Here is an 11,666-nt window from a genome sequence, read left to right as displayed (position 1 = left end):
ATCTAAATATTTTCAAACACCTTCCCTGTTGCACGTTTGTATAGTGTTGCATACACTGGGCCCCAGTAGAGCTTCAGGTGTGACGCACCTGGTCCCGGGGGCTCGCGGATGAAGGAATGACGCATCGCGGGTGGGCACGTCACGTGCTTCAGGGAACGCGCGCGTGCGTGCGTCTTTGACAGTAAACATGGCGGCGGCAGCTAGTCACCGGTGTACACACAGCACAAGTCGTTTACTCATTTTTTTACCTTTTCTCTTCGTGTATTTATTATCAGACGGAGTTAATGCTGCACCAGAGACGGGTCTGTGGACCATACCAGTGCTGAATGTGAGTGTGTAGCGCGTCTTTCATTAGAAATGACGGAGGAGGCTAAAGCTAGCGGTACATGGCAGCACATATGGGGTTGTGATTGTTGTGTCAATTTTACATGTACAGCCTATCAAACAGTCTCTAGACACTAGCGATACAATAAGAGTTATCCGGCACATGAACTGCGGAAGTTTGATGTTTATTGAGCTGATGTGTTTCTCTGGGGAATCGCAGGTTAGCTCGACAACACAGACATGACGTCAGTTCCGCTGTGTTTAAAGCCACGTAATGATCAGTGATGCTACTGTTAAGATCTGATGTTTGAGATCATGCACGTTTAAGCTAAACAAATAAGTTTACGTGTTTATTTAAAAAGACAGCTGCATGAAACGGATGGATATATGCAAGATGATATATTTCCAAGGGAAACAATGTATTATTTAGAAATAATGACAATTATACCATATATAACATAAAACATAGCTTTACATAATGAAAATATCATGTAATGCTGTTCTTCACGTTGCCAACTGCAGTGTTATTTGTACAATTGACCCATTATTCACATTACAGAAATGTGTCATTTATTGTCACCTGTTGTTCCAAATTTGATCTGTGTAAGAATATGTGATGAGGTCTTATCAAATATTTAAAGACTTTTCCTCAGGGGTTTCCAGTGGCTGCCTTATACCTGTTTAGTACGAACTCTTCTGAAAGAGAGCGATCGAGGAAAAGATGTTGACATGTTGAGTTATCTTCTGTAAAGCTGATTTAAATGAATTGAATTGTTTTCTCGTTTTCCAGACATCGAGACCTTTGTTATTACGAAAGTCCGTGTACAAGGACACAGACATTGAATTGAAAGGTATCTATCGTGATAAACCGAAGACGATTCTTTATAAACCGAAACCGAGTTATTCAAAGTTATTCTAGTGTTGTTCATATCTCTTTGCAGTGTCATCCTTTGGGTGTCCAGAAGAAATGACATTTACAATTCAGTGGTATTTGAAGTATTACCCGTGTCACAATCAATACAACAATATAGAGGTGAGAGCCCTTCTGAACGTGTTTATACAGCAGCTATATGATTTGTTTGTTGATGGTATGTTTGTTTACATGTCCGTCCAGGAACTGTATGAAAAGACCCCGCTCAGTCGAGGTGGGAGTTTGGATCCTGTGCCTTTTGGACAGGGAGAATATATTCAACACACATATAAAGCATTACCTTGTCACAGCGACATGCACTTCTTTCCTATGCTCAATGTATGACAGTCAAATACAACGTTACATATTTACCATTACATCGAGCGTGCAGGTTATCTTTTTTATATGACATGTTTTTCGGCAGAAATCCAAAGCGGAGCCGAAACCGGTGAAGCCTCCTGCGTTGGACGGAGAGTTACAGGTACAAATGGTGTATGGCAAACGCGTTACGGAAGCCTGTCTCCGATCCCAACATTAAACACAAATATATTTGGTTTGTTTAAGGCTGATAGTTTTACAAGTTCTCCTGATGCGGAGGCTGGCACATATAGAACAAAGGTGAGATTGAACGGACAATCTTCATATATTTAATCCTTATGGATTTGTTCATGAATGTCCTGTATCTTCATTCATGATGAAGGATAATGTGATCGCAACGACCTGGAGAGACGGACCCTACCTGCTCGTGGTGACGTTTCATCCAAGCAAACAAGACGTCAACTGGAATTTAACTTGTATGACTCGTAACATTTCTCTAATCGTGAATGTGTTTCATTTAGCTGTTGAGAAAGCAAACTGTGTCTGTTATATGATCTGTGTGCTTGTGTGAACTGTGTATATTTCAGTCAACGTGGTGATGAAGGGAACTCACGGTTTTCTCTCTGTCACTGAATGGCCTCTCATGATCGTGAGTATTGTTCATCAGCTTTCTATATAACCTCTGTTTAACCTTTATGCGGTCTTCGTTTGAGGTGTACACTCATGCTCTTTCAGGTCTCTAGAGACCCAAGGCAACAACATTTTATTTTGCTCAGTTTATGAATGTTTTTACTCTACATTTGTGCAGTTTTTGGAGGATTTGTGATATTTGTTTAAATTTATATAAAACAAATATATATATATATTTATTTTAATAGGTTTAAATACAAAAACAGATTTTTTTTGTGTAAAATTCACTTTATAAAAGACCCACATTTCTAACTTTCATTCATGGGGATAACATGGATAATTTGACATGGTTTCGTGTAAGTAGAGTAAGTAAAAGTAAAGAATTATCACTTTTACCAGTAGATTACTGCAGAGCTCCACTATGTGCTATAAAACGAACTGAACGGTATATTTTCAAAGTTTTATCAGTGAGATTCATATCAAATCATAGATACAACAATACAAATTACGTTTTGTCAAAGTTAAGCATTTTTTTGTAGTGAAAAAATAATCAATTTTTCAATTATGTTACATTATGATTAGAATCAAACCTGAGCAAGATGTTACAAAGAGACAAGTTGCAGTCTTTAGAGTTCATCATTTATTTCATTCATCTGTTTGTCATATAATCTTCCAACATCAGTTACTAACTGTAAGAGAACTGTGTGTCTGTGCTTAATTGTTATGTCTCATCCTTTCATCTCTCTCTCTTATTTCTATCTATCTATGATTTGGGTTGGTTTTGATTCTGACCCCGAAAACCAAAAGTGTAACTTTTATTTTCTTACACCAACAAAATCAAGATATCATTCTTTAATTTTCGTAATTCCTTCGTAATGGTAGATCTAGAAAGTGTTGACCACTTTCCAAAGTATCATGCCATTTGGACAAAGAGAACATTTGTTTTTTATTGTAGCAAACGCCATTTGTGGGTCAAAAAGACCCTGAAGACCGCATAAGGGTTAAACAAGACACAACATAGAACAAATATTTGCGAAGACAACCTTTACTACTTTTATTTACTCTGAATTTGAACTTGAATTGCTAAACCATCATGCACAGTTTGTTCGTGGATGTAAGTTCATCTCAACGTCTTTAAATTGTGTATCTTGTTGAGAAGACATGCATTGATGCTTTTTTTTAAAGGGACAGTTCACAGAAAATGATCATTGTTATAATATGTGCTTTGTGTTTGTTTCTTGCTCTTTTCTCTTCAGTTCTATATGGTCATGTGTGTGGTGTACATCTTGTATGCTCTGCTGTGGTTTGTCTGGTCGTCCTGTTACTGGAAAGACCTCTTGAGGATTCAGTTCTGGATCGCAGGCGTCATCTTCTTAGGCATGATAGAGAAGGCGGTTTTCTGTGCTGAATATCAGAACACCAACACCGTGGGCTCAGCATGTCAGTACAAATAAACCTTTACTTTCTTTGGCTCGCATTGATTGAAATTGAATGTAGTTTAATTATCGTTGATTTTACTGATGTCTATTCAGCTCAAGGTCTGTTGATCTTCGCCGAGCTCGTCTCTGCTCTGAAGAGAACTCTCGCCCGTCTTCTGGTCATTATTGTCAGTCTGGGTTATGGAATTGTCAAGTGAGTGATGAAGATGTAGAAGACTGTCAGCTATGAAGATCATCTGAGATCGAGGTTATACTGACGGTGTTTGTTTTCCTCAGACCCCGTCTGGGCACGGTCATGCACAGGGTGGTTGGACTGGGTGTGCTCTACTTTGCTTTTGCCGCCATTGAGGGCGTTTTAAGGATCACAGGGGTGAGTCAATCTGTTTTTTCATGTCATTTGTTTGAGTTTAAAAAGTGGAAAAAGAGCCCTCCCTCTCTTTCGAAACACTACGACCGCTGACAGAACATGGTGAATTACATGCAAGTGGACCTGCGGTGTATGTTAATCGAAATAGCTCATTGTGTAAGCTCTTTATACATAGCTATGTATATATTATACTGCATTTCAATCAATAGACCATCCCAATAATGACATACTGGACCTTTAATCACTCGTATGCTTTAAGGTTTTAAGAATACACAAAAACTGTTGCTTGAAAGATTTCTTTTATTTTATGTTTCTTGATAATCCCAGTTGTTGTCAAACTACTATGTATAACGCCCTCATGTGACATAAAATTGAGACAACTCTAAAAAAGTTATTTTGACTTTGTTTTTGTAAATATTAAAAACGTAATTTTCTGATCATTATCGATTAATCTGCTGATTATCATTGGATAATTGTAACTCATGAATCAGAGGAACAATTGTGAACAGGTTACTCGTGTGATATTGTTTCATCAAACTCTGCTACATCATCAATAAAAGTAATACATTAACAGAACAATAAACTATTGCTAAAATAATTATACCAAATAATATACATTTAATTTAATTGCAAATGTTTCTATGGCAGTGAGTACTGTAGGTGAAATGTTTGAGAACTACTGAAAGATCTGATTATAAAGTTTATTGATATTCTTGGTAACCAAGATTTATTCGGCTAAGTTTGTCATTACAATATGAAAAAGTGTTCCAGTTTACCTTGATTCACCTGATATTTTGCTAGTTCATATTTGTGATGTTGATGTGTGAGGGTGATGATATTGGAGAACCATTTAAAAAACGTTTTTTCTACTCATTGTGATTCGTTTTTTGAGTGTGTTGTGATGCAATCTTTATACTGAACTGGACAACAATAATGGCCAGATAAAACAGAGCACACTAACAGTTTAGCTCCTTTACCAATGTTCTGGAGACTAGTCCTTTGACATCAAAACCAATGATGTGAACTTATATTTATTTTATGTGTATTGTGGTGCATGTGAACACACTTGGTTGTTTTTGTTTCTGTCTCAGGCGAAAGACTCTGATCTGGCCCTGCTGGCCAACATTCCCCTGGCTCTGATCGACTCCTCTCTGTGTTGGTGGATATCCTTTTGGAAGGCAGTGTTTGCTCTTCACCCTTAAAGTCCCAGTGAAAAACATTTTTTTTATTGTAAATATTTTATAAATGTGAGTCATTCTCTTTTAAAAAAATCGTGTGCCCTCGTAATCTTCAGTTCAAATCTGATAATTTCCTTCCGTCCTGTATTGACTGACTATCGATATTAAACTTAGACAGCTTGGGCGGAGCATTCGTTAACTCCTCCCCTTCAACTGTCTGTCTGCTGCCAGTTCCATTTCAAAATGCAACGGCTGTTCTTATGCATCCAATCAAATCGCAGAGAAAGACCAAATCCCAATTTTCTCATTCGAGTTCCATTTCACTCGGAAATGTTTCAAAATACGGAAGCAAAAATGATCGCAACTCCCAGTTCATGGGGACTTTAACGATCTGAAAAATTTCATGTGATTGTTGCAAATTATTTTACATGATATCTATGGAAAGGTCATTTTCAGTCAAGTTCACATGTTGCGCATATGAGACAATCTGACACACTTGCCTGCTTGGCTTGTTTTTATAAAGTATCAGTAGTAAATGTGTTGATTTTGTATTGTTATAAACCAGTGTCTTTTTTCCTTGACTTCACCTCAAATATTTGTCAGTCTAGCACAAACAATTAAAACTCTAAAGCTCAGAAGAAATCCAGTGAAGTTGTCTTTGTACAGACACTTCACCAACACGCTCATCTTTGCAGTTCTCGGTGAGTATAAAGCATCTGATCCTATTAGAAAAGTTTGAGAACCTGTGATCGGCGTAAGTGATGTTAACCCACATGTGCTGTATTTCAGCATCCATCATTTTCATGGTCTGGACAACAAAGAAGTTCCGGTTAGCCGACTGTCAGGCGGTAAGTACATGAACTCTCTGATGTAGATTCATAACTAGTTTGACTTCTATGATAGAATGAAAGATGTGTCTATATCAGCAGGACTGGATGGAGTTATGGGTAGATGATGCTTTCTGGAGGTTTCTCTTCTCCATCATTCTTCTGGTCATCATGTTTCTGTGGAGGCCGTCGGCTAACAATCAAAGGCAAGTGTATGAGAGACCTGACCAATGCTCGGAGTTGATTCCAACAGAGATGAATGTGAACAGGTATGATTCTCTAAACTGTGTGTGTTGTGTAGGTATGCGTTCACGCCTCTCATCGATGACTCTGATGATGAAGAGATCGAAGAGTTCTTGGTGTCTGCACATATAGGTCAGTGAACCAGCACTATTACATTTTATGAACATTGTGTTTGGGTTTGCATTGTAATATAATAGATTTTATAATATCAAATATCATATCATAGTATATTATATATTCTTTCCAGCTGATGGGATAAAATTGAGAGCAGCTAAAACAGAAACCAATGGAACAGCAAAATCTGCAACACCCAATCCGGTCAGTGTCTGTAAATGATATTAATCATTATTAATATTTTTGTTTTATGCAAGTGTCACATGTTTAACATGTCAATTTTATTTATAGGATGAAGACTTGAAATGGGTGGAGGAGAATATTCCTGCGTCTCTGTCTGATGTGTATGTGTCTATGTTTGAAGCAACATCTCGCCTATTCTGTGCTACTAAAATATTTTACTTCAGTATAAATGTGTTTCTTATAAATTCTTCTCACTTGTTTTATTTCAGAGCTCTTCCTGTTCTTCTGGACTCCGATGAGGTATGTACTGTTGTGCTAGGTTCATACCAAGCGTAATAAACAGTTTGCGCAAGCAAAATACACACAATGCAAAGATGTGAACTCGTGGGAGTCGATGCGAATGACATGTCTCCCGCGCAAGTGGAAAATATTTGTCAGCTTTGTGTTTGTCATTAAACGCCAAAAGACCAAACTTTTCCAGCGAGTAATAAAGAGCGTGGAACCGGATTGTTCGCGTTTGGTGTGAACCCAGCATTAGTCTCTTTGATACATCTGTTCTTTTAAACCTATTCACACTAGAGACTTTATTTAGGTCACAGCAAAGAAGCGAAATGGAAACGATTAAATTCAGATTTATTTAGTGCGACAGTATACAGTAGAAAGCAAATACATTTGAAAAGAACTGAGGGATACATTTCGTTACACTGTACTTGTATATGTGTATTGACAATAAAGTTGAATCTAATCTAATTGGAATACAGTTCCATACAATTACATGTCTTTGGTTATAGTTAATAAATCGTGCTATCATTATATCACGAGCAGTTCATAAATAAACCAAAGTCAGTTTGGTGACTTGAGTAAATGTTTGTCTGAAAATGCATATTGTCACCTGTTGTATGAATAAACGGACTCGCTGATAAATGATTCACTTCATTGTATTTATATAGGAGATCATGACTACAAAGTATGAGATGTCTAAGATGGAGTGAGTTTGAGAAAGCAAGCCTCCAGCGATGAACCAAACCGCTGTTCCTCTAACTGGCATCAGAGAGCGAGCGAGCGAACGATGGACTCGCAGACTGTTTTCTGCCTTTGCTCTGGTCGCTCGGTGAGCTTTGGATGTTGAAGGAATCATGCTGAAGGGGAGGTTTTCTGTCTGATCTCAACGCTGCACTACCTGAACTACATGTGAGGTTTTCAAACTTTGTTGATATCATATCTGTGAAAATTTTGATTGATTAATACAAATGCAGTGATCATTTGTCTAAATGACTAAAGCATTCTAAGCACAATATTGTCTTTGTCAGTTTGTTTATTTTGACTGAAAGTTAGCAAAACAAATAAACCGTGATATGAAACTTAAGTTGACTGACCAAAGCGTATTCTAGATTTCCTACAGTTAGAATCTGTTTTTTGGCTGTATATAGCGTTTTATTTATGGGTTTCACAGGTCTTCATATTTGTCTATAATTTCAACACAAAATGTGAAATAAATGAATGACTGTTAGTGTGTTGGATTTGTGTGTTCGTCCACAGAATTATTTAAATGAGCAAAATAATAGTATTGTTATTATTTATTTAATATGATCTCATGAGAAATGTTTGTCTCTCAATGAAGAACAGTTGCAGCAAATGTTTCAATATAATAAAGGCAGACATACCTGTACTTCTTTTAATCTTATTTCTGTCTTTTTGAAGGAAAGCGTGTGTTCATTCATTATTATGTATTTAAAATGTACCTTTTCTTTAGGAACAATAAGTACATGGCATATTCTTGTAATTCAAATTTTGGGTATGACACCGTTCAGGAGATTCACTCTTATAGATGGGTACTGAAGCCTTACAACACTTTTATTCTTGAATTTTGTTGTGTGTGCGGCTGTATCAAAGTCTGTGGTTCAATTTGCCTTTTAGCTCTAGTCCAGTGCTTCTCAAACTTTTCAGATCCAAGTACCTCCTTTAATAAAATGAGTTCTTCCAAGTATCACTTAATTACCGCCATGGAAAATCACTTGAATAAACACTCAACTTAATAGTAGAGCTGAAAATCTTTATCTTTACACCTGGTCCTTCAATTCTAATGGATTATTAATAATACAAACACTTTTTTATTTCCTAGCTGTCTTCAACGTAAAGAACATGTTTTCCAAGGTAGTCAGCAGGAATTTTGGACACAAAAACACTTCTGCGCACTGTAAACATGGCTCTGTATAAGACTCATATGGGGGATTTATTCACTTTGTGAGGACTGGCAGAAAGACTACAAACCTTTTTTAAAGACAAACAATTTGTAAAGCATATTTAACACAGAAGATAAGTTAACATTGCAGCTGCACTTGTCAAAGTGACGCGTCAAATCTGAGTTCACACCAAACGCGAATTAACCGTTTTGCGCGAGTAAAAAAAACTTGCGATGTGCGTCATGTCGTCTCCCGCAAAGGTTGAAAATACTTGACGGAACACGTCACTCTTTCCCCGCGACTAATATAGACAGCGATTGTTCGCCTTTGGTGTGAACCCACCGCAATCCGTGCGTGATTTATCCTCGAGTAGATGCAGACGCGTATTGAATTAGCGCTTTACAGCAACAGTTGTACATAGCGGTTCAAATGCAGAAATACATAAGAAGCCTAATTTACATGTTTTTTTTTTTTCTAATTTACATGTTGCTCATCAGAAGAGACAGAGAGATGACGTACAAGTATGCCGGGATGCTCCCGCTCTGTGTTTGAGCTTCCCGTCACGTGAGTTACGTCATCGACCGATGATAAATAAACGATAATTCATACTATATTATAATTGCACACAGGGTCAGATGTATCACGTGTTAATCTATCGTGTACTAAACATTTAAATTTGTATTTAAAACGCGTGATGTGAATTTAAATATATTGTTTTTAATTTCCTGTCACAAACCAGGGGTCTCTTCAAGTGTCTCTGGTGGTACGTGTACCACAGTTTGAGAACCACTGCTCTAGTCGATTTGTAACATGTCTATTTAACAAAACACATGCTTTACCATGAACCGCGGTAAACTGGATGAACGTTAAAATGGAGAAAGTTGTCTTTTGTTTTTTTCTTATATGTCCATGAGAAAAAAACACATTGTCATAACGGTTTGTAATTTATTTTATCAACTGCACTTTAGGATTTCACTTGATCATGGGGTGTAGGAAATGGCTTATTTTATCTCAATGATTGTGGCCTTGTCAGTCATTCGTCATAAATATACAGTATTTATTTTCAATGCTCGTGTTTTTCCTTACAATCACGTGATATATTTGAATGTAAAGTCTCTGTTTTGTCAAAGAACACTCCTGAAGTCCTGTAGATCTCAGGTTCTGTCTCTGCATGTTCGTTCATGTTTTATACGCAGTAATAATGTGGGTTGCAATAAAGACTCTTTATTACAGTCAACTCTGAGACATTGTGTTATTATATGAAAGATGTCATATGTTGTGCCTGTTCATCGTGTTCTGAAGGTGAAAGAACACTCAAGACAACCTGTGTGTAATTTCATTGCGTCTCGCAACAGATCATTCTTTGGATGATGGTTATGATTTCCAGAAATTACTAAGTCAAAGGCAGAAAAGAGTCACAATTAAAATAGATTTCATTTAAAACTTAATTGTGGTTTGTAACAGTTGAAGTGCACTAACCGTGCTTTTGATATCCATTAGTATAACCATGGTTTTATTACAAAAGCCATTACGGTATAATATCCTGCAGTGATCAATTCATTTCTTTAATAGTTTCTTTATTTATGTTATAAATAGGGTCATCCCTCCCATCCCATCTTGAAATGTCACTCAGGCATGCTGATATGCATGCTGAAACAGTCGGATCGTCAGGCTGAAATGCCAAGTGGAGTTGTGTATCATCCACATAGCAATGATAGGAAAAGTTTCCGAATGACCGAACCTAGGGATGTCATGTATACGGAAAAGAGCAACGGTCCAAGCACTGAGCCCTGAGGCACTCCTGTATTGAGATGTTGGAACTCGAAGACATCCCCTCTCAAAGATTCTCTGAATGACATACCTGAGAGGTAAGACTTTTGTTTGTTTGTAAGACCATTGTAGCACCATTCCAGAGACACCCATAGCCTTGAGGGTCGACATGAGGATGTGGAGGTTAAAAGCAGATAGATAGATCCAGTGGGATGATTTAGAGACTGCTCTTGTTAAGGGGGTTGCAGAAATGGTTTTGTGATTATTTCAAGGGTCAGCCCTCACCAATAGCATCTGGCTGCTGAACTTCACTTGCACTCTCAGACACCTTCGCTTCCTGTGCAAGTGACGTCATTTGCAGTCGACACTTGCACTCTTCGCTGCCTACGACGTCATTTGCAATCGACACAAATAAACCAGAAATTACTTTCCAAACGATTTTTTCCACGTTGCCAGGAGACAAAATCCTTTAAATCACTCTATCAATACTATCACAAGAAATACATTGTGTATTATTATATTTAGCATTTAAATAATGTTTGACTGTTGTTATGTTTATAACAGCAAATCTATTACCAGGTGGACAATAATGGCAAGCTCGTGCATAGACTGATGACTGGACTCTATCATCAGGGGTATAGTAAAATATAAACAGATGATTCAATATATTGATAATATAGACATTCTCTGAGATTTACATGTCCATAAAATGTCACATCCATAACAATGGAATTGCACACCTGGTAATAGATTTGCTGTTGACCTTATTTTAATGCTAAATATAATAATACACAATGTATTTCTTGTGATAGTATTGATAGAGTGATTATTCCTCTAAAAAAATTGTATGGATGTGACAAAAGACACGTTTTTGAGAGACAACATGGATCCTAAACAGAACATTTCCACTAAATGTAAATAAAAAGCCTTTAAGCTTATGCAAATTGTATGAGTTTTTATTTTAAATGCGTCAATTTACAATCTACTAATTTTCATTAGTGGGTAAGCTTTATTATATGGTCTTACAAAACTAGTAACACTTAAGAACACTTAAAAGCAAAAGAAGCGATGCAAAAAGAAACAATGGCACATTATGCAGTTTCTTTAGTTTCAACTTAACAGAATATTTTCAGGGTCTGAGAGTGACCCTTCTCACCCTCAGGGAGCCCCACTGGCCGTC

General features: G+C 37.1%; 1 protein-coding gene across 4 annotated transcripts; it reads left to right on the top strand.

The window, feature by feature from the left end:
* Window positions 1–67: 67 nt before the first annotated feature.
* On the top strand, window positions 68–9,951 carry tmem87b (transmembrane protein 87B). Of its 4 annotated transcripts, none has more exons than XR_013787572.1 (21): window positions 68–328; window positions 1,115–1,175; window positions 1,266–1,357; window positions 1,439–1,573; window positions 1,659–1,715; window positions 1,799–1,852; window positions 1,935–2,028; window positions 2,140–2,201; window positions 3,439–3,622; window positions 3,715–3,814; window positions 3,898–3,991; window positions 5,080–5,155; window positions 5,763–5,867; window positions 5,956–6,014; window positions 6,096–6,199; window positions 6,295–6,368; window positions 6,484–6,554; window positions 6,642–6,694; window positions 6,803–6,833; window positions 7,484–7,724; window positions 9,214–9,951. XR_013787572.1 is itself a non-coding variant. In XM_079473112.1 (20 exons), exons 1-20 carry the CDS (start codon window positions 188–190, stop codon window positions 7,523–7,525), a joined length of 1,689 nt encoding a protein of 562 aa, XP_079329238.1. In that variant the 5' UTR covers window positions 68–187; the 3' UTR covers window positions 7,526–8,216. The 4 variants fall into 4 exon arrangements, 2 of the variants coding, with proteins under 2 accessions (XP_079329238.1, XP_079329237.1); XR_013787573.1 differs by having other exon boundaries at window positions 6,093–6,199; XM_079473112.1 differs by lacking the exon at window positions 9,214–9,951 and having other exon boundaries at window positions 7,484–8,216.
* The last annotated feature ends 1,715 nt before the right edge of the window (window positions 9,952–11,666 follow it).

The sequence above is a fragment of the Barbatula barbatula genome (assembly GCF_947034865.1).
Source record: "Barbatula barbatula genome assembly, chromosome: 14".
Lineage (NCBI taxonomy): Eukaryota > Metazoa > Chordata > Actinopteri > Cypriniformes > Nemacheilidae > Barbatula > Barbatula barbatula.
Note: the sequence above shows the minus strand (reverse complement) of the source record. Positions and strands in the feature narration are given on the sequence as shown.